General features: G+C 44.5%; 1 protein-coding gene across 1 annotated transcript in view; it reads right to left on the bottom strand.

Annotated features, from left to right (window-relative positions):
* Positions 1-23300, bottom strand: part of PHF12 (PHD finger protein 12) — a 689998-nt gene that overhangs the window by 455762 nt on the left and 210936 nt on the right. Inside the window, exon 4 of the mRNA XM_069615300.1 lies at positions 19154-19541. Within this exon, the coding sequence (XP_069471401.1) occupies positions 19154-19541 (388 nt within the window). The remainder of the gene's footprint in view (positions 1-19153; positions 19542-23300) is intronic.

Genomic DNA, 23300 nt, shown 5'->3' with positions numbered 1-23300 from the left:
CTCAGTGTCGTCCGTTAGTTGTGAGGGATCACCCTCAATGTGCCGCCTCAGGCCCCCTAGGCGCTCTGGGAGTCACCACCCCCTCTTGCTTTATGCTGGCATGTCCGTGCCCAGGCTCTCCTTTACATTTGACAGCTTCATGCCAATGTGCGCTTGGGGCAGGGCCACCACCCCTGAGGTTACACTGCTGTTGCCACTAACCTGCGGGACAGTGTCCAGCCCTTAACGTCACCCTCTGTTGCTTCTATGCCACGGGGGGGGGGGGGGTTGAGGTAGGGGACCATCTCTGCACGGGTGTCCCACAACATCATGTTAGTGTCTGCAACTTCCGGCACTTTGGTTGAGTCAGGTAGCAGGAAGAAGGAATTTCGTCCTCTCGCCTACTGTGTTCCACCGTCCATCTTAGCTGCAATCAGTTTCTTTGTGGTGCTCCGCACCCAGGCCTCCTTTGCTTGCATTTGTTAGGGCTTATGTCGCTGGACTGTTCACTTTTATGGGTGTATATGGCCAAGAGAGCACCCTCCTGATCAGATCCCCCCCCTTCCAACGTGTGCCTCAGGTTCCGTTAGTCGATCCACACCATAGTGCCGCGCACGGCAGCTTTCGTTTTCTGCTTCGTGGGCCTGCCCAGCACCTTGGTGCTCTGCGTCATGGGGTCTCCACTGTCGAAGGCGTCCCTGGGCTTCTCTTTCTCTCGCTACTGTTGCCAGCCCATACCGCCGGCAACAGTCCGCAACTGCAGTTGTTGCAACAAGCTTGCATCGGCCTTTCAGTATGTTACAATATTCCTGACAGGCCCGACGCACTTGTTTGAATTCTCTTGCTCGCCGGCACTACACATTGCTGTGCATTGTGGCCATCGAGTGTGCCAGAGGTTTCCTTTGTCTTGTCCCCTCCGCCATCTTGTCCGCGTCCAAAACGAGTCGGGTCTCTGCGCTTCAGAAGCTCCATCTCTGGGCTTATACGTTTGTTGCAGTCAGCTGTTCGCTCATTCCACCGGCCTCATGTTCATACAGCTGCACGTCCCTTTTCAGTTGTTTGTGGGTTCATTTTCAGTCTTGTGCTGCCGGATCATCGTCAGATGTCCAGGAGCTCACGGTAAGAGTTGCCTACACCATGGCTGCTAAGCCACGCCCCCCCTGGTAAACCATCCCTTTATATGGATTGTAGACCCTTCATATCCTCCAGGGTTTTTTGTCTGGGGTTTTAGTACGTTTTAAACCTTTGCTCATTGATCTTTGCCAAGTTCCTTTCGTGATGACCGTCCATCATGACCATTACTTTCCAATTATCCATGATAACTTCACAACGTGGGCACTTTAGCTCTTCTCCAGGAGGTTCTCGAATCACTAACTCTTTCCTCATCTGATTCTTCTTGTACTATTGATATTCTTTTCTTGCATCTACACACGACTGCAAAATGCCGTTTACAATTTCCGCACTTTTGTCCAATCGCTGGACAATTTCTGGAGTTCGAGTAATGTCCCAACCTACCACAGTTGAAACATCTGTCTCCATCTTTGGAGTGCGATGAGTATATCCTTGAGTCGCCTCCTTTTGCCCATGGTTTCTTTAAATTCCCTCTGCTTTATGTTCATGTCCTGAACTCCAACTTTTGGTTCTGTTGAATTTGTTTGTGCCTTCATCTGTTTTCTCTTTAGCACGTACCGCATTTACTAATCCTTGTTCTTCTGTTCCTACCGGTTGCTTAATGTTGTTCTGTGCAGTAGTTTGGGATGCTTCCAACTTCTTGGCCTTCATTCTCTTTTTGCTATTGCCAGGGTGTCATGTAATGATGGATTTCCCACCATCCATAATCTATCTTCGATTAATGGATCTCTGACATGGATTATGTTTTGATCTCTTATTAGTTTTTCTAGGGTAATACCATTCCCAAAAAAGATGTTTTCGATAAGGTATTTAAAGCCGATACATATTCTTCAATACTATCATGTTCTTTTTGTGCTCTTGTATAGAAATGGTACCCGTTTATGGCTACATTGATTTCTGGTGTATAATACTTTTCCAATTGTCTCAAAGCCTTTTCACGTTCATCATTGTCTCCTGCTTCATCAATAGTCAATTCAGGAAGTTCTCTATACTTCCTTTGTCCTTCTAGGCCTAAAGCATGTAATAGATTTTTTTTATTTTGAGGCGTCAGTCCCTCTTGTTCCACAGTTTGTGTAGTTTACCCAGAATTCTCTCCATTCTGCCCAGGTAACTAATGGTTATCCTGGACCAGGCAAAATAAGTGCTGGTGGCTGTATGCTTATTCCTTGCATTATTAATTCCTGTAGATTTTGTGGTTTGGCTATCTCTTATGACTCTGAATAGTCTCTCCTAGTGTCTTTGTGGTCTTATTGCCTTTAACCACTTCTGTTTTCGCTTGGCAAATTCTTAATTTGCTATATCCATTTGTTTTATAAATACTGAAGGCATATAGAATAGCTTTATGGTAAATAAAAAAGAAACTTTGCTGTGCCGAGTGGGAAGAGGATTTATTCATCTGCCATCCATTTCGTTGCCGGACTTCTTATTCTGAGTGCAGAATCACATGTTTTACTGTATTTTTATGTCCTTTCCTCTAACGTGTCCTTGTTATACTTGGGAGATCTGTATCATCACGTAACGTGACTATGTGTCGATCATTAGGTCCCTTCCCTTCTGACCAATCAACTCTCAAATTGCGATCCAGTTCCCAAACACTTGGAACAATTCCGACAACTGTGAAATCTGCACAGAGGAACGACGGTTGCGCCCCTCTGGAGCTTCTGCTCTCGCTTTCCTTGTGTGGGTGTCAGCGCCGGGTGACCTTGTCGCCAAAATGTAATAAGTAGTCTGACACTTTTGAGAGTCACCTGTAAGTTTGTTCGACCCGGCACCCCGCCTGCATCCCCTCGGCATACTTTCAGCCAACCACAAGGGCCTTCACCAACGCTCGCTCTTTCTGTCTCGAGCTTCCCTCATTCGAACACAAACATTCGCACATGCCATACTGACACGCGGATGCAAACACTGACACGCGGATGCAGGCTGAACTCAGATGGCGGGTGATACATAATAAAACATAACATTAAGTATACAACATTTTCCCTTTGGAGCTCTTTTCTTCAGACATGGACTTACCCGTATCGTATACAGGCGAATGTGATGTACGATCGGTGCCAGCGCCCACCGCATTCGACACCATTGCCTGGTTGGGCGCCGTAGTTTTCAGAATCAACCCTGAAAGGTTAGTGCCTTTTCTGAAGCAGGTGCTTTACGGCTTATTTGATTCATTTATATAATTTGAATTGCTAATCTGTCCTGGCCCCACCGAGAGGGCCTCTGGCTACCTTTGAAGTTTCTAAAGTTAGAGAGGTAGGAGGTGAAACAGAGGTTAAAATATTTTTCGTCTGCAGGGGAGTTTGTGAGGCTGTATTAGGTGTGGGGAAAGGGGTATGTTTTGAGGCTTTTTCAGAAAGTGGAGATGGGGTATGTTCCAGATGCGAAGTGGAAGGGTGTTCCAGGCTCCGAGTGCTCACTGTTTTTTTTTTTTGTGCATGTTAGTTGTGCTGAGTGGAATGCGTATGAGATTGTGGCTAACCGGCCTGGTATTTGTGTCAGTGATGTGTTTCAATTTCATGTAGAGGTATAACAGGGTTTTGGAGGTGGATAGCTTTGCAAACAATCTAGAGTCCATTGAAGGCAATTTAGGTACAGGGACACAGTGGAGCAGGGCGAGAACAGGGGGTGATGTGCTAGTGTTTGGGTTGGTGCAGGATGGGTTTTGCTGCAGTATTCTGTATGACTTGCAGGAGACTATGATGCTGTTAGGGAGTCCGGTGAGGAGAGCTTTTCTGTAGTCCAGCTTGGACAGAACTAGTGCTTGGACTAAGGTGCAGAGTTTAGTTTAGTTTCTTTATTTATACCGCGCGCCGAACCCTGGGGTAACCGGGCGCCGGAGACTTAGATGCAGTTACAACATGGCAAGACTTAGATGCAGTTACAACATGTCAGGAATATACAATAATACAAGACTCTGAAATAACAATAAGTGTGGAAGACCAGGTTATGGAAGACCAGGTTACAGGCTGGTCGACAGGGACATGCGGAGAGGAAGTACATTAGGCAGAGTTTCTGTTGGAAAGCCATGTTTTAGTTTTGGCTCTAAAAGTCCAAAAGGAGGGTTCTGTTCTGAGGATTAGCGGCATAGCGTTCCATAGTTTGGAAGCTAGGACCGGGAAGCTGGCGCCGCCGGCTTTTTTTAGGGTGAATTTGGGGACGGAGAGGCAATGTGAGTATGGCGTTCTGGTTGGTCTAGTTGACGTGTAGTTGTGGAACTTGTCTGCCAGGTATTTGGGTGCATCATTGGAGCGGCATTTATGGACAATGACGAGGGATCTGAGGGTGATTCTGTCTCGTATCGGTAGCCAGTGAGCATCTTGCCTGATGATGGAGATGTGGGCGTGTCGTGGGATACTGAGGGGGGCTCTGAGGGCATTATTTTGAAGCACCTGTAGTTTGTTCAGGTTGCGTTCCGACGTGCCCGAGAAAGAGTGTATTGCAGTAGTCAATTTTTGAGAGCACTAGTGCTCTGGCTATCGTAATGCAGCTGGAGGCAGAAAGGAAAGGTTTGCAGGCGTTCATAAGCTTATTTGTGTAAGCTGTGGATGAGGCTGTGGCATTTACCTGTCTTTTGAGCGAGAGTGGAGTCTAGATAAACCCCAAGGGTTTTAATTTCTTTGGCAACTGTGATTAGGTTACCGTCTATGTTGATGGACGCGTAACGGGGGTCTAGTTTGTTTAGCCGTGGTTGGGAGCCGACAAGAAGGAGCTCAGTTTTCTCATCGTTAAGGCATAGCCCGTGCTCTGCCATCCAGGCTTGGATCTCCAAGTATTAAATGTTGATTCTGGTGGAGTCCTCGTCATAGCACCCTGATAGGGTGATGAGAACCTGTGTGTCGTCAGCATAGTTTGTGTATGTGAGGACGTAGAGGGGGACCAATCAGTCTCTCTTTGGAAGAGGTGAAGTTACATGTTGCATGTTTTGGTGGAGTAGGATGTGCCTGTTGTCCATGGCACATTCTTTGAGCCAAGGGTGGAGAGGATGGGTTTGTGCCACGGGGTGGTGGAGGGCAGATGGAGATTCTCTTTTGAGTGGGCTGAATTTGAGGAATGGGATGGCCAATCAAGTGTTGGTGGAGAGAGTGCTTTTGAGGGTGTGGAGTTGTGAGGGGGAGTTTTGGAAATATATTTGATATATTTGTGGGTCATCTTGGTATTGGTGGAAATTGACATTGTGGTTGCTAAAGGTCTGTCTAAGGGATTCTGCATAGAACTTGAACAGTGTTGGGGGTTGGGGGAGGGGGGGTAAGGGAGGATCCTTGGTGAGCCCTGTACTTGATTAAGGTTGAAAGTCGTGGAGACAAAGTGTGTCCTGTCTATGAATAAGTAGGTGAACCAGTGGAGAAAGATGGAGGAGGGTTTCATCCTGTGGGATAGGAGGTTTAGGACAATGGTGGTGCTGAAGGCTGCAGAGAGGTCGAGGATTATGGCGAGGGTTGTGTGTCCTTTGATGTTGGAGGTCAGAACATGTGTAGTATTGGGATATCAGTACTGTGGCCGGGTCGAAAGCTAGATTGGAAGGGGTTGAAAATATTGTTTGTGGTGATGTGTTGTTGGAGATGGCTTGTGAATAAGCGATCCATGTTTCTGGCGAGGTATGGCAGGACAGTGATGTGGCTGTATTTTGCAGGGTGCGTGGGGGAAGAAAGCGAGGGCTTGATGGGGAAGATTTGTCCCGTTTTGAGTGCAGAGGGGATTGTACCATGTTTGGGTTCAAATGATGCAGCAGAAGGTGAAAAATAAAAAAGACTAATGTCTTGTACTTCGCTAGCAGGTGGCCAACCAATGGAGGAGACAATAGAAATTTGAGAAAGTACATGTGTGAAAGATCGTGGGTACCTGCACACATTGGATAGGGCGACAGGAATGCCCCTGTTTTTGATGATCAAAACACAAAATATTTTTTTTTTAAAAAGGCCAACACTTAGATGGCCTATGAAAGTTATGTGAAACGAAGATTCAAAAGACTGAAAAATACACACAAGTATATACATATATGTATATCATTCATTACTTACCGTAATTGTATTTCTGATGCTTGCATCTGCTTAGATTCACATGCTTTGAATAGGCCAACATCTAGTGGTAAGTGTGGAGTATTGCATGACTTGTTTTCGAAAGTTGAAGAGAAGTGTCTGCAATAGTATCCCTAGTGTGATGTCCATTACGCCCATGGTCCTTCACACGTCCAAGTCCTTCAGATTGTTTTGTTTCCGACATGAGGGAGCATGACGTGTATGTGCAAGTACATTAAAGCAAGTGTAATATATTTAATGTCTATGTACCTTCAACTCCCAAGAGGGTAGGAAGGGTGGGCGCATATAAATGTAAGCTGATACAAGCATCAGAAATACGATTACTAATGTGATTAGTAAGTAATGTATACCGTCTCTGGCTTGTGAATCTGCTTAGAATCACATGCTTTGCATAGACTAGCGAGCAGAAGTTGGTGGAATGTTTGAAGGTACAGCAGCAAAAAGATGTGCCAAGACTGATTGTCCCACCTGTGAATCTCATTTGGAAGGTGCATCTAGACAGTAATATTGTGTAAAGATATGTATAGAACTCTATGTACCTGCTTTGCAAATGGCATCTAAAGGGGCATTTGCAATAAAAGCCAAAGTAGCCCCTGTGCCACGTGAATAGTGGGCTCTGGGCGTGAAATGCAGTCTCTGATAACAGCCCTCCTAACATCCAATGTATGGAGGCTTTTTTCTGCTGAATTTGTTGGGTTTTGGAAGAAAGCTGGAAGTACTATGGATTGGTTGACATGGAACTGCAAAATACATTTTGGTGAAAAATGTGGGTGTGTTCTTAGAACCACCTTGTCTTTATGGATGACTTCGGTAACATTTTATGATAAATCTTCCTGACCCGTTTTAACCCCAGAACATTTTGCTTGGACTTGGTAACTATTTTACCCTGTCCATAGGTGAAGCGGAATCTTTTTTCCCCCCGTCACCTAGTCTTTTACTCTTATTATGGGTGACCTTTTTATGTTCCTCCATAGCATATGGTTGAAGTTATAGTTTCCTACAACTTTAGGGCTTAGGCTGGGTCGCTCCCGAGTTCTTTTCTCTTTCATATACTCGAGTGAACTACAGGTTCCCAAGTAGCTAAGAGATTTTGATATGACATTTATAACACCCCTGTACACAAGTGTTTCTAGACACAATTTTCATCCCCCTTTACATTTTAAAAAGTGAGTCAGCACACCCCCCACCTTATATGTAGTGCTGGGGGATACAATGTATCCCTTTTCTTACTTGCCTCTAACATTTTTGTTACAATTGCAAGTTTGCTTGAAGGCTGGTGGCAGTGGTTTTACCTTTACGACTTAGTCATTTTTACGCGTAGGCTGTTGATTCAGTCTCGGTAATGCACAGAAGGCTCATTTTTCACCATTTCTTGCTTGCTTGTAGTTTGAGGTCTTCCCCCTGCGATTCTAGGCAGGAACAACCTTAGTGGGAGTTGTATTTGTATTCAGCGGGAATCCTTGGTATTCCCTGCCAAGGCACCAGAGTGTCCGAGAAGGCAGGAAGCAAGGGAGTAGTTCAAAACTCTGCAGTCCGATGTCTTTCACCTTGCCTGAAAGGAGCCCAGTTTCAAGGGGGTGGTGGCGTTCCTGACTGGACAGCCAGGCCGCCACTTTCGGTAAAAGGCAGGGAGTGATTGCAGAGGTTGTGCTGTAGTTCCTGTTAAATACTCCGAACCTAGACTAGACTCAAGTAGACGTGCGTTTTGAGCCATCCCACGTCGTGCTGCGACCTTGCATGGCTGCAATACCCCAATACTCTGGGACATCGAGCCATTGTGCAGTGCATGGTCTTCAGAATCAAGCTGAAATGGTGGTCTCCTCCTGGCTCTCCAGAGTCATGATTTAAGTCATTGAAATACCCTCACCAGAGTGCTGGACCAGATTAGAGACGAGAATCTGACCAGCGATATTTAGTCTTCTAATGCGTCCTGAAAAGGATGCCAAAACCACAGAGCTGCATCCAGCTGCGAAGAAACTTTTGCCTGCAGCCTTCTCTGTTGATCCCTTCTGCAAAGCCCCTTCCAAAGTCCTGTCTTCAGTCTCCATGACAAAGGAATCGATCGAACAGGTGTTTGGCTGCAGATCCTGAAGTCTTCCTGCTGCAGTTCTTCTGTGCCAAGGTACTGAGTTGGCTGGGGTATTAACTTGTTTTAAGCGTGTGTGCTTTCTGTAAGGCTTTTGGGTGTTTCCTGTGATTGGGAGCCCTCTCATCCAGTTCACCCAGGCCCACTGCTGTAATCCCCCTAGGGTGTCTTCTCAGAAGTCCCTGGACCCTAACTAACTCTAAAGTGAACTACTTGTTTGAACAGTCTTCCACAGGAACTCAACATTTTCTGCAACTGAACCCCCATCTCACCCTGCCTACTGCTGGTAACTAGAGCACTAGGGTCCCTGTTCTGCCTCAGAGAAAACGAATAGAATAGGTAAGAACTGGATAAGAAAATGATTCTGCCTTGAAAAATATAATAAGTGTTTAAAAGTAACTTGTGAAAGAGTTGGTTGGTAACTGCCCCTCAGAGTGAGCAGTTGCAAGTTCTTACTCACCATGCGTGTGTTTTGCCATTCTGAAAAGTATATGTAAGCTTATTTTACTCACCTGTGAATTGGTTATGCCTCCTTCTTAAAAGTAACGCTGTTGATTTCACTTAACTATTTCTTTGAGAATATTAGTGTATACGTTTACCAACTGGGTCTTGAATAGCTGGGTGCTATCTTAAAATAAGTTTAAAAGTTATTGCTTACCTTAGTCTATGTGCCACTGATCTGAAAAGCAACTGTAATTGTATATTACACCAAAAGGTCTTACTCACCTGGTATAACCGAGTGTTATCCTGAATGTAGTTTTAGGTTTATAATGTTTCTTGAATCTGTTTACTAAGTGATTCCTGAACAGTCTCACTGCATGACTGGCAGGGTCTACTAACCTTGACTTACTGTAAAGTAATCTAAAAGTAACTGATGGTTTTACTCCCCATGAATAGGTGTGTCCTATACTAAATGTGTTTGATATGGTCCGACTTCCATAGAAATACTGTTATTTTTCTGAGCAGGGTCTGCGCTTTTGTCTGTGTATTTTAAACCATTGTGTTACTTTTGTTTAAATTAAAGTTACTCACTTCCTCCTAATGCTACCCTCAGATAAAGGGGCCCCTGAAGGACGTTGAGAAGGAGGTCACCCCGCAGGTGGTGCCGCCCCGGCACCCTCCTCTGGGCATTCCTCCTGCGCTCTTGGTTCTGGTTCCTCCACCCGTTCTGGTTCCTCCTATACCACCAACGCAAGACAGAGTGCACGGGGGTCCAAGGTCAGGAATGAGCTCTCGTATGAAGCACATCTTGTTAATCCTCCTGCGGCCGACATGCGCCGAGGGAGTTGAGACACCAACGGGAAGTGAAATAAGATTTGAAAGAATGAAAGGGGAGCAAGCAGAAAGCTAAAAGCAAGTCTCTGCGCTGGCTGCCAGGTCTGACACCGTCTGTGCGGAAAAAGGGACTGAGGTGAGGTGCCGGAGGGCGGGGCATTCCCACGCCCGAGACAACACCCTATACTAAATTTAAAGGGGGGAAGTTCAATTTTTCGCTGCCAAAGATTCTGTTACCGTCTCCATGTTGGGGACACGCACAAGGATGGAGGAAAGGGGACGGACGTACGTACGCATATTGCGTTTATATATAATGTGATAGTACTTATTTACCCAAGATTCATCTTGGCCAACTTGTATTTAAATAAACAATACATAGTGTTTCGGTGTTTCTTTGGACTATATGTATGCTTCAATTTCTTTGTAACAAGCTAAGATGAGCCTGGCTGCTCTGTCTACACTACCACATACTCCGGTGGTACAGCCTTATACGAAGAGTGGAGTGTTGTACCGTCTCAGTTGTATGGTTTTACTAAGCCCTTAGCTGGACTACAGAAAAAAAACGGTATTATCACTAACAAATGGATCTTGAACTGAGGGTGCCTGTAGTTTTCCAATGGATGTAATGGCAACGAGAAAAGCAGTCTTGTAAGTGAGGTGCTTAAGACCAACTATATGCAAAGGCTGAAAAGGGGGACCCATGAGCTTTGTAAGAATAATATGTGGGTTTGAAATAGGTGGGTGTAATCGTTTAAGTCCCTTCATGAATGCTTTAACTACTGGCACCTTCCACCACTGTAGTTTAAGAGGTGGTGTATGCAGATTGTGCAGCTAGATGGACCTTGAGAGAGCTGAAGACTAACCCTGAATCCAACAAGAAAAGAGAACTGTGTGAAGTAGAACAATTGGACTGATGTCTCCAGCTTTGCACCAAATAACAAAACGTTTCCATTTATTGTAGTAGCAATGTCTGGCATTAGGTTTGCATACCTCTCTAAGGGGGACCAAACGTCTTTGTGGTACGTTTAGATTATAAAATTCTATGACTTCAGGAGCCATGCTGCCAAGTTCAGTGTTTATGGGCACATGTGATAAACGGTCCCCTGATGTTGAGACAGCATTTTGTATGCGTATGAGTGTTTCACTGGTGAGTAAAGGGACACTGAGCAGGTGTGAGACCCACGGCTGCCATGCCCACGTTGGAGCCATCAGAATTTGTTTGACTGGTTCTTGGTGCATCTTGTGGATTATCGTGTTGAGAATAGGTGTAGGGGTACAGGGTGGGCATAAGCAAATCTCCCCGATTAGTTCAACCACATAGCATTCCCCTTTGACCCTGTTTAGAGGTAAACTGGTTGTATAGTCTAGGCATTATGCATTGTGCTGGGATGCAAACAGATCTGTGTCTGGTTGTCGACAGTCTGATAAGATGCCTCCTAACACTATAATGTCTTTGTGTAACTGCTATTCGTGTTCTGATGCAAGCTGCAAGTCTCTGCATAGGACATCGGCTAGGCAATTGTGTTCCCCTGCAACATGTTGGGAGGGAAGGAACATTTTGCATTTTAAGCTCGGTCCCATATGTTATGTGCTTGTTTGAACAGACTTGTAAAATGTGTTCCCCTCTCATCCCCCCCAGCCCCATTTGCTTGGCTGTTGTGCTGTTAGAATTAGGACCGTTTTCCCCAGAAGGTGGTGGTAAAAGGTTTGAAGCGCTTTGAACACTGCTAACAATTCCAGAAGTGATTGTGACCATTTGCTGTGAGCAGCGTGATTGAGGAGATGTGCTCAACACTGACAGGGATCTGTCTGTGGTAAGAGTGGCTTCTACTGCGCGGTCGTAATTTTTCTTGCAGAAGTTTATCCTTTTGTCTACCACTGCAGGGAATTAACTAGGTTCTGCAAAATTACTGCTAGGTCGTCCAACTGACCACTTGCCTTCGACCATTGTTTTGCTAGCCACTGTTGCATTGGAAACATGTGCAGTCGGGGCATGAGGTACTATCTAAATGCAGGAAGCCATCATCTCTAGGAGGCGCATGGCTTTCCGTACAGTTATCTGACAACTGGCTAGATAATGTGGAATCTGTTGTAGGAAATTCTGTAACCTCTCGTTGGAGGGGAAGCCTAAAGGTTCTTGTGTTTGAATTTGTGCACCAAGAAACGCTTTTGTTTGACTTGGAACGAGACTGGATTTTTTTCTAGTCGATTGAGAAGCCTAGACTGAAAAGCAAGTTGATTGTCTCTTACGTGTTTTGGTGATATCTCTGGTGTGCCATTGCTGTTATTAGCCAGTGTTTAGAGATAAGTGTACACAGGAATTGACTATCTGTGCAGGTGGGCAGCAGCCACTGTGAGTACTTTGGTGAACACTCTTGGCACAGAGGATAGGCCAAAGGAGCAACTTGAACTGACTAGTCGTTCCAATTTTGAACCAGAGGTATTTTCTGTGCGCTGGCAACATTGAAATAGGAAAGTATGCATCTTTCATATCCCGTGTTGCCATGTAATCCCCCTGTTTTAAGAGCCGGATTACATCCTGAAGGGTAGTCATTTAAAACTTTTGCGGTTTAACATACATGCTCGCTGGACGAAGGTCTAACCTAGGGCACATAGTGAAATCCTTTTTTGGAACAAGCAAGCAAGCAGAATACATACCCTTGTTTACCTTGTGAGGAGGGACCAGCTCCATCGCTCCTTTATGTAGCAGTATTTGAATTTGCTCTTGTAGAATTCAGTGATGTTCTGGTGACATCCTTTGTTGCCTTGGTGGATGATTACGAGGAACTCTATAGAGTACCCCTTGGTCACGGTGAAAAGTACCCACTTGTCTGAGGGGACTCCTGCCCACGTGTGGGCATGTTGTGAGATAAACACGCAGCTGAAAATAGTTTGTTAAAGATCTAGTTTAACGATTTCAGAGTTTCAAGCTCTTTTTTCAGTTCCCAAGGCGTCATCCACTGCCTTTCCAAACACAATATCTTTAACAGGCATTTTAAGTAAGGTTGCTCGAGTCTCGAGCATAAACCCAGATTGTCGCAACCAAGCGTGGCGCTTTAGTATTGTGCCTTCCACTACAATTCTACCAGCATTGTCATCTGCATCTAAATTTCCTTTTATAATATTGTTAGCTACTTGTTTGCCGTCAGTTACTTTTTTTACAATTTGAGTGTGGAGAGGTTCAGGGACAGAGTCCAGCTGCGACTGGACTTTGTCAGAGTACTCCATTATAACTGAAAGAAGAGTGGTATGGTAAGCAATACGCACCTGAAATTCAGCTCAAATTGCCACCTTTTTACCTACGGCAAAAGACTTTTAGATCTCCTTTTGAAAAGGAAATTCTGTGAAAGGTAAGGAAGTACCCCGCCCCTCTTACGGGTGGTGGTAACCACCAGCGAGTGTGGTTTTAGGTGACCGTGTGTGCACATCGGGTCACTGGGTGCCGAGCTAAATGTTTTTAACAGCCCTGGTGAGAGGTGGTGTTTCTAAAGGAGGTTTTATTCCTTTAGACACGGACTGAAGCAGAGGAATTAAATGTCCTATTGAGGTCTTTTCCTCTAGCATCTCATCTACAAAATCTTGATCTTGTGGGAGATCTTGGCTCCGAATTTTGAAGTTGTCTGCTGCTTTTTTAAGCATTACATTATATAGAAATCTGATCATATACAGAATAGTGTGCTATAGGCTGGTCCCACCTGAAGGAGAAGGAATTAAAAATGTGTTCTCAATACATGGATCACCACAATATTGATCTCCACCATATTGGTCTTCGTCAATCAGTATTATCCTCATCTAAATCAATGACCTCTTCCTCTGCAAGTCTTGGATTGTGGGGCTGTAAAAGGGCATCTACCTGTAATCTAGAGGATTTAGACTAAGGCTCTCCTTGCATGAATTCAATCTATTTTTGATTAAGTGGATATTTCTCCATGAAAGACACAAAGGATGAGACCTTGTCCATAGTTTGCTGAAACTTCTCCTTTGTTTAAGAACCCGTTATAGGCGTTTCTTGAAAAGGGTGCATAACCTTTTCAGGGCTATGTGTAGGACTAGAATGTAAAGCTTGTGATCGAGGTGAAATTGGCCACACAGTGTAGTTACTGCATTTTGGCGATGCATGGACATCTAGATTGTGAATGTGTGAGTTTCGATGGTGGTTTTAAAGCAGTCGCCAGTGTACTAGTTATTGATGTACGTTCAGAAGCTTGAACACTGGAGGAAATGGGCGTTGATTTTGCAGTATGTTCAGTCACGTGTGCCATCAAAACTTGAGGTCTGCATTTTTTATATGCGGAAGATTTATCACTCGACGCTCGTTTTGGAGGGCCGTCATAATGCCCACAAGATGTGGGTGCAAATGATGCAGTCGAGGCAGATGCTGGAGGAGCATTTCTGTTCTGCGAGGCCGTAAATGTGCAAATGTTTCGTCAAAAGGCGAGTGGTTGTGTATTTATCTCGAGAATGTGTGTGAGATACCCGATGTTTCCTACATATATCTGTGCCACTTCGCCGGGTGTTGCATAGCGATGCCGCAATGCCCTTCAAAGGCGAGGACTAGCACTTCGGAAGCTCTAGTTCCCATTTCGTCTTTGGTGTCACTTTACACATTGAATTTACACTCCTCTGACCCATCAGCATCGGTTAGTACTTCTATAGAAGCCTTCGCCTGCATATAATGGGCTGCCCAACGTTTGGTCCGCCGATCTTTATGAGTCTTTGAACTAACAAAACTGAAAGGCAGTGCAGCGTTTTTTGCAGTGATCCCTAGGAAGGCACCAATTGCACACTTTGAGTGTCCTTCCAGGGGTACTTTTTATGGCAGAAGGGACAGGATTTAAAAAGGAGTGCGTTCCATGATAAAAGAACCCAGAAAAAGTTTGATAAAGGAGAGAAATAGAAACTGTAGGCATTCTCTAAAGAATGTTGACTGTAACACCCCTTCTCTACCTACTTTATAGGCCAAGGCCTAAGGCAGGCCAAAGCCACGACGGTCGATGAGGAGACTGCCTTCGATCTTCATTAGTCGCAAAGCAACATCGAGGTGAGATAGCGTTGTTCGTCAAGCACAATATTGAATTAAAATGACTAACGGAATATATCTAGAAGGGTTACAAGCCACAAGCTCCACAACATATGACCGTCCGCTATGGCGTAAAGAAATTATCGAAGGGACTTGATGCATGAAGGACCATGGGTACAACTGACGTCACAATAGGGATAGTATTACAGACACACCCAGTCAACATCCCTTTTTGACTTCCGAATGCAATACTCTGCACGTACCACTAGATGGCTGCCTATGCAAAGCATGTGATTCTAAGTAGATCCACAAGCTTCAAATATATATGAAATCTCATTATACTCAGTCTATCATACGCCAAAGTACCACTCATTCCCCCCTCAGTGCGCTCTGTGTCTCACTCTATACTTCAATCTTTCAACGTGACAGTCACGTCAGGTGCATGTATGCTAGAGTCGATAAGCCAATGCAGCAAGAGAAGAAAAAAAATATATAAAATGGCCTCAAAGGGAGGTTTGAGTGAGCAAAAGCAGCAACTACAAAAACCAAAAATTATACAATGTTTTACTAACGTGGTAAACTGGTTCTTTTTAACAATACTCATTTCCAATTATCACTTATTGTATATATTGCTATCATAATAAGGTGTTCCTCTGATAGTATGGAGCAAAGCACACAATCAAAAAATAGAATAACCATACACATTTTCTGATGGGGTATTCCAAGCTAGAGAGTCTGGGACACTCCTATTTTACTTGAGAAATATCCCAGAAATATCCCAGAAATATCCCTATGAGAAAGAGCAATCGGGGAACATCAGAATGACCACAGATCTTAATATTTGACAAGTATGTTAGCGATTAAGTTTGACATGTTTGACATAATGTACACTTGGTATGGTGAACATTTCATGTTTCACAACAAAGAAAAGGAGGGGTGGAAAGGATAAGTTGGGTCTCAAGTTAAGGATGGCTGTTCACATTGCTCAGTCCCCAATACATCCTTGGAGAAATATATGTAGGAAAGCATATGTAATCAAGGAGTCAATTCAGGTACAAAATATTTCTGTTGATACATAGCAATATTTAATTTTTTCTTTTTTAAATGGTGGTCCATTGTTATCAACGGTTGATGATTCAGACAAATTAAAGTTCTTAGATCTGTACAAGAAAAATAAAACAAATTGTAAATACCAAAAAAAATTATGATAGTAAGGAAAGAGCAAGTAACAAAATTAACCTAAAATAGAAAGGAAAAAACGATTGGATGATAGAGTTTACTCCTAAAGCAAGATGGGGGGCGGGGGGGAATTACTTCTAAACCCATTACTAGATTTGGAAAACCTGTTTTCATATCAATGAAAGCCTCTGCATAGCATGTGGCTTTGAAACAGTCGTTACAAACTGACAGATTATTTTCTCCTCTTGGGTCATCAATGGACCAGAGGGTAAAAGGACCTTGAACTCCTCTAGAAATGAACATTGAGGATGGAGACTAATTGACCATTCCCTTGGAACATGGCAAAGTTTGAAACACATTCTAGTTTACAGCACCTCGCACCCATTGGCCTGCTGTAACCTCCACCCAACAATAGGCAAATTATGTTATCCTGCCTCTTACTAGGGTGCTGTGAAATGCGATGGCTAGAATAGCTGCTTTGGTTGGGGTTACCAGCGTGTAACCTGCTCTACACATTCCAAGATTTGAAAGAAAGTCATCTGTAACCTCGTTCAGTATGTGCTTGCTATGATTGAGACTGGCTCTTAAGGGAGTATTGATAACCTCCAATGTTTGAGATTTTTTATATCCACTGCTGTTGGGAGTTCAGCTTCGGTAGTAAGGCTACCTTCCTTGGATCTTGCGATTTAATAATTCTTTTGGGTCATAAAAAGATCTCACCTACTTATTTTCCAAAAAGTATTTTCTCCATCAAAAGACAGATTAATGACCTGCACTTGCACCTATTTACAGGATCTGGCTACTTGGCCATTAATGTCACTATACTACAAGCCCCTTTGTTTTGTCTTCATGAAGTCTTCGCTGATGCGGATACAAAGCCTATAGGGTTTGACCCTGCAGCTGGGATCACATTCCCCCCCTCCTTCCACCCGGCTTGATGCAAGCAGACTTCGGGGGACTTCCATTATGGCCGACCGTGCAGCATTGAAGATGTGCTGTTTTTGTGCACAGCCCACGTGTCCTGCGCCTGCTGCCACGATTGGCTCAGCAGAACTACATTCTGCTCTGCTGCTACTGAGCCGGATGGCGATCATGGGCCCCATCGACTTACATAAGGGCTCCTTTGCTTCCCAGACCTCCTTTCTTGGACCCTGCAGCTGGGATCACATCCCTTCTACCGCCTTCCACCCGCCTGATGCAAGCAGACTTCAGGGGACTTCCATCATGGCCGACCGTGCGGCATTGAAGATGTGCTTTTTTTGTGCACAACCTACTCTGCTGGTATGAAGCCGGATGGCGATCGCCGGACTCAAAGGGCCTCCATCTAAGGGTCAAGCCCTATCTGACCCGGTCAGAGACTGGTTAAACTGTTGGCCCCCCTTTCTTCAGTACCACCCCCACCATCCCATGTAATTCATCTAGACTCGGTGCTTTCGATGACCACTCGCGCCGTGCTTGGCTTCAAGGAACACATGCAATCCTTTCCTGCGAGTAGTCATTGCACATTTTTCTCGGTGCACCATGATTTTGAATTTTGCGGCCACTGCGGAATCATGTATTTTAGTGTGCCTGCCTGAAATTCGAAATTAGGTGTTTTTGCCACCACTTCGCCCCCCCTCACCTACTTTCCTCTGCATCTTGGTCTGTTGCACTTGTTATTGTGCGTCTTACCTTTGACCCCCCCATTCCCCTTCACGTTTAGATCTTACCTGTTATAATGACCGTCTGACACGTGCAATATTCCTAGTCATATGTTGTAACCGTTTCGTATTCCACCTGTATTATGTTGTACCTCTAAACGCATTGCACTTGGCCATTCTGAATCTCCCAATGCCTAGTAAGAATGTTAATCCTTCGTTTTAGGCTCCCAGCGTTGGAGCGCTTTGAAACACCTGTTTAAATGTATAGGTGCTATATAAATGACCAATAAATAGTAAAAAAGGGAAATATGATGAATCAAACACTATAGGGCAAACTATGCACGTCAATCCAAAACAGATTCACAAGCTGGATTTTTTAAGTCACAATTTAACAGTACAAACAACTCTGTCCTGCTTGGAATATACCTGCTGACTTTGGAGGACAACTTCCTTCATAGCAGGATCTCTTCGGAGGAAAAAAAAAGAACATTGGTGCTTAGATCACAAAGGTGAAATCAGAGGCAATGTACCATTCACATTTTGACTTAACATTGCCCTTAATTGGAACCTTGCATCTCTGAGACTTCCAGCTGATAAGCTCCAAAAGCAACGGGTTAACCTGGAACCTCTGAACAGAATCCTTAACTACTGGCAGGTAAATCTGATCCAGAGGCTGATCAGATAACAAAGACGACATTTGGTGCTCCTGCCAAGCATTTGGTTCAGGACAATATGAAGAGTAACAGCCACACTAAACATATCCATGTTGAAGCTACCACAGTCCTGCCGTTAACAAGTTCACCTATCTCGATGGGTCACCTCACTACACACTTATCTGACAGAGGTCCAAACCTTGTAAGTTATGCACCGAGACGTTATGATCAAACCTGAATGGGCAATTCCCAAAAGGGCTCGGATAGGTGTCAGAGATTGAGGAGTTTTAGGCCTGTATCAATGAACCTGAAAATGCTGTATACCAAACAACTCTCCAACAATTAAAGCATCTATGGGAGAAACTGCGTTGAACACTTGGTTCAAAATATGAAACAACTTTTCCTTCCCCCTTTAGATCAAGTCGTAAGTTGAGCCAAGACCTAAAACAGGTTGATGCTTCAATAAAAGTGTTTGACAGGCCCCCAGATAAACTACTGTAAGCAGAGTTTGCTAACAGGTTTCAGAGTCACTGGGTTATTTATACTTCAAATATGCGGTGAAAAGCCACCTGGGTGGGATAGAAACCGTAGTAAAAACAGGCCTTCCACAGGAAACAGTGAAGAGTCTATCGGGAAGTGCAGTAGATAGAGCATGAGTCCTCCAGAAAGGCTGTATTATTTTCCAATCACTGACTGACCTGACGGGGTTGTGGTACACCAACTAACATGGTGTGAAAAAGGTTGCAATGTTCACTCCAAACGTAATTAATGTTAGCTCTGCAAAAAGGGTTGTTTGTGATTTTTGTTACTTGAAATGTGGGTGGGGGAGTTGATGAGTGGCTGTCAATCCTGTAAGGAGAGAGATTAGAGTCAACTGTCCAGAGACCCTGAAGATGAAGTTCTATTTGTAGATGAGAGGTTGCATACATAAACTTCTCACCTAGAAATAGTGGTTCCTGTCATCTGTCCCTTAAAGAGGTCACTTGTAACTACTGCTCTCTCCACAAGTAATACAATGTGTGTCAGCAACACACACAGGCAGGCTAAAGGCAAGTCATGTAGACAGGCTGGCAAGCACATCCGGTCTGCAGGCAATAGGCAATGGTTTTCACCTCAATGCACTTTGAGGAAATCTGTGCTAGTTAATGGTCTCTCACCTGGTAGTGATGTGGTGCACGTTAGTTCATTTGGGAGCTGGAATTGGGTAGGGTTCCTTTCCATTGCAGCTGCGATTAACAGTTCAAATGGTCGCTTCAGCTGTGGAGGTCCATAATCTGATTCAAGCACAGAAGTGTCATCGTCCACATCAATCAAGTCCTCATCAACATCATTTTGCTCAGAGTTTGGTGTCTCTGTGCTGGCACTGGACGTCGGCGTGCCAGGGCGACTTCCTCTCCGTTCCAAGATCCGAGCTTGAGAAAAGGCTTTGATGCTGCCAGATACACGATCGCAATAATCCATGTCATTTGGTGGAGAGCCAGTCCTCCTCCCCGGTCTGTCCATTAGCCCATTGACGTGGCCCAGATCTCTCTTCCGCTCTCGCTTCTGTTAAATAGAGAAACATCAAAAGATTGTCACAATCAAGGGAACAACTAAGTCACACAAAGTCGACCAGATTTACACAAATATTTAGCGCAAATTCCATAAATGTTCAGTGGCAATTCCGACAACTATGAGCTAAAAAATGTCTTCAAATTCTCAAATACATGGATACACACTTCACTAGAACTGGTCAGATAATGCTCAATTCACTAGAGACAGGCATTCAGTCAAAGTTTGAGTGAAGGTAATTCTTTTGGATATTGCTCTGAAACATGTGCTTTTGCTAATTCGCTCCAAGTTGAAAAGCTATTAGGCCCAAAGGACAACACCCTTCTCAGAAACGGAGTTTAACTTTCAGTGTAGTTCAGAAGTTTGTGTGTTTGGGGGTGGGGGGGGGGGGTTGGTGAGTCAGGCGGGGTGGGGTATTGAACCATGCACCCACCTAATCACTAATCAAGGCATCTACAATCGATATGGCTCGGAAATGGTGCTATTGAGTGGGGAGCTTGAAATATAGCCCGTACCATAAAACGATTTTTTGATGGCCAAGTAAAAATATTTAGAGAAAAAAGAGGCCAAGTGAACATGACACTACATTGTGAATGCCAGGCAGGACTAAAAGAGGCAAACCAGCTCTGTTTTTGAGGTTTGATCATACCGTTCATTCCTCCTGCTATTTCAGCCACTTTTTTTTTTTTAACCAATTTGATCAAAATTATGGAGAATGGGGCAATTGTTTTTTTTAATGGAGAGGTGGGCACAACTACGTATGTTCGTTGGTCTAATCAAACAATCATGTAAGTTTCTTTTGGAAAAATAGAGGAGCTGACTGAAAAACGTACAAAGACACCAGCACCAAAATAAAGCAACAAAAAAACGAGATGGGAACAATCTAGCTAGCCAGTCAGTCGCTCTCAGACTGTGCCCCTTATAGGGTTACCATTAGATAGTAGAATCTGTGCTCAAGTAGAAATGAATTCGAATATTTTATCAAGAATTCAGAAGTGACAGTAATTTCAAAATTCAAGACCAATGTTTTTCAGTGGTGAGTAATCAAATAAGTAATTGTATTTATTCCAGAGACAGGCCAGCTGTTGTCTCAATAAGTCAAGGGCTCATATACCAATGCATTTCGGAGTATAACACTCCTTCAGGGCTGAGCCCTGCATATGGTTAGAATTCATAATCCAATGCATACATATGTACAAAAAAACATTGAAATGACATATATACATAAAAAATACAGTGTAAAGAAAATGAATTCAAATGATCAACAATTGCATACCAAGATTCAGTGTGACACAGTTTACCGGAAAATAAAATGGAGATATTGCAAAACTTGTAATAATTTGCTAATATGTACTGTAATAACAATGGAGTAAGGAATGAAGGTACCTTAGTCCCATGACCTTATGTGTGTCTGAACGGTAGCTGATCTAAATGACCTGGATTCAACAATCTGAAAAATGGATAAAACATCCATAATGAAGCAAAACTATAATAGCTGAAAAGCAATGGTGACAGAGAAAATAGTTACAGAAGCGGTAAACGCTTACCTGTGCGAATTATTTAAAAGAAGCGAGCTTAGTCAATAGCGCAAATGTGCGCGCCTGTTAATTTCCCAATGTCATTGTGTGCTGACCAAAAACAAGTTCTATAAATGAATAGAAAAACTGATCTTAATATCTGGTTTAGTGAATCCACTGATCTCTGCATAAGGTGCCGTTGAGACGCTTACCTGTGATCAGTACACGGCCGTATGGCAACTGGTGAACGCGGGCGCGCTCATGAAGCCAATATTAATAAAGTTACTCACCTTAGTGATTACCTTACCACAAGTCCATAGTCCCCTTTCCTCCATACTTGTGGGACATTCCGTCCTTCGGGATGGGACCGGAGCACCTTTGTTAAAAAAACATCAAAAAATGAAAATGTATGTCCTATTTTTGCGCAGGGTAGCGCATGTGGCCGCAACCCGGCCCTCCTTAGCTCCGCCCCACATATCGCCCTTCAGTCCTTTTCCTTCGCCAGGTTTGCAACCATTTAAACAATAGAGGATACTTCATAGAGGGGACGGCGGGCGGGCTTATGGAGGAAAGTGGACCATGGACTAGGAGTAAGGTAATCATTACAGTGAGTAACTTTATTATACTCCGTCCCGTCCCCTTTCCTCCATACTTGTGAAAGATTCCCAAGCACGCACTACAGTTCGCTCGGGTGGATGGAAAACCCCTTACTGGAATACATTAAAGGACAGCTTGACCAAACTGGGCATCCGCCCTGGAGCTCAGGTCCAAGCAGTAATGTTTACAAAAAGCTGATGGGGAAGCCCACGTAGCCGCCTTGGCAATGGTTTCCCTGGGAACATACTTTTGGAAGGCAACAGCAGCTGCTTTGCCAAGTACAAGATGGGCATGAATGCCCTTCGGAGGTTGAAGGCTCTGAATGGCATATGCTTCAGAAATGCAAGAGGCAAACCATCGGGCGATAGTAGCCTTTGAAGCAGGTTTCCCTTTCGGGTCTCTGAATGTGACAAAGAGTGGTGAGGAGCCTCAGAGTTCACTCGTTTTGTCGAGGTAAAACTCGAGGGATCGCCTGACATCTAAGTTGTGCAAGACTCTCGGCATCTGAGGCCGGATTCGGAAAAAAGACTGGTAATGAGGGATTGATTCAAGTGAAAATCAGTAACCACTTTAGGCAGGAAAGAAGGATGAGTGCGGAGCACAACCTTATCCTTATGTAAGGTGAGGAACTGATGTTCCACAGACAGAGCTTGGAGCCGCTTACTCGCTTTGCAGATGTCATTGCAATCAAAAATGCGACCTTCCAAGAAAGGTATTTGAGATCAGTAGTGGGCATGGGTTCAAATGGTTTATGGCATAAGGCGGTGAGGATCACATTTAAGTCCCATTTGGGATAAGGATTGCGTACCGGTGGAAAAAGATGCAATAGACCTGCAAAATGCCTTTTAATGACAAGATTCGTCAAAGAAAAGGAACAGCTGTCAGTGGATAGGTAGGCGGCAATAGCCGACAAGTCCTGCAAGACAAGACATGGATGCCCGAAGCTGCCAGATGAGATATGAAAGAAAGAACAGTGTCAATCGTAGCAAGCCTGGGGTCTAGCTGCTGGGTACAGTCCGCGGACCACCGCTGGAGGTCTGAGTGGCGAAATGGCTGTGAAGTGCACCTGTAATTTCCTCACCCTGAGCCTTCCTTGTGTGGGGGTACAAAAAACAGGACCGCTGCCATAATATCCAATAGGTGTTGGTACAACCAGGCCAAGGTCACTGGCCTGTAGAGGAAGTGAGCTGTGGCTCCCTTGATGGCCGCAATCTTGTCCTCCGAGGGAAAGACACTCACAGAGCTCGTGTCCCAGATGAGGCCCAAGAAGGTCAGGCTCTGCGTGGGCTGCAGCCGAGACCTCTTGAGCTTGATACTGAACCCCAGGTCGTGGTGTTCATCAATGCGGAGGCGGTATGGTGAACCACTTCCGGGTGGTGGCCCGAACAAGCCAGTCGTCCAGGTATGGGTAGACGTGGTGGCCCTGAGGAGGGCTGCCAGTGCATTCATTAACCTGGTAAATACACTGGACACTGAGTTGAAGCCTAAGGGTAGCACCTCGTATTTGATATGGCAGCCCCTCATCCTGCAAAGCAGTACGGAACGATGCAGCTGTCAAATTGGGACGTGTAGATAAGCGTCCTTTAGCTCCATGGAGCACATCCAGTCACCCCTTTTCAGTGTTTCCGCAATAAGAGCT

Source organism: Ambystoma mexicanum, chromosome 9, assembly GCF_040938575.1.
Source record: "Ambystoma mexicanum isolate Mex_15411 chromosome 9, UKY_AmexF1_1, whole genome shotgun sequence".
NCBI classification, from domain to species: Eukaryota; Metazoa; Chordata; class Amphibia; order Caudata; family Ambystomatidae; genus Ambystoma; species Ambystoma mexicanum.
Note: the sequence above shows the minus strand (reverse complement) of the source record. Positions and strands in the feature narration are given on the sequence as shown.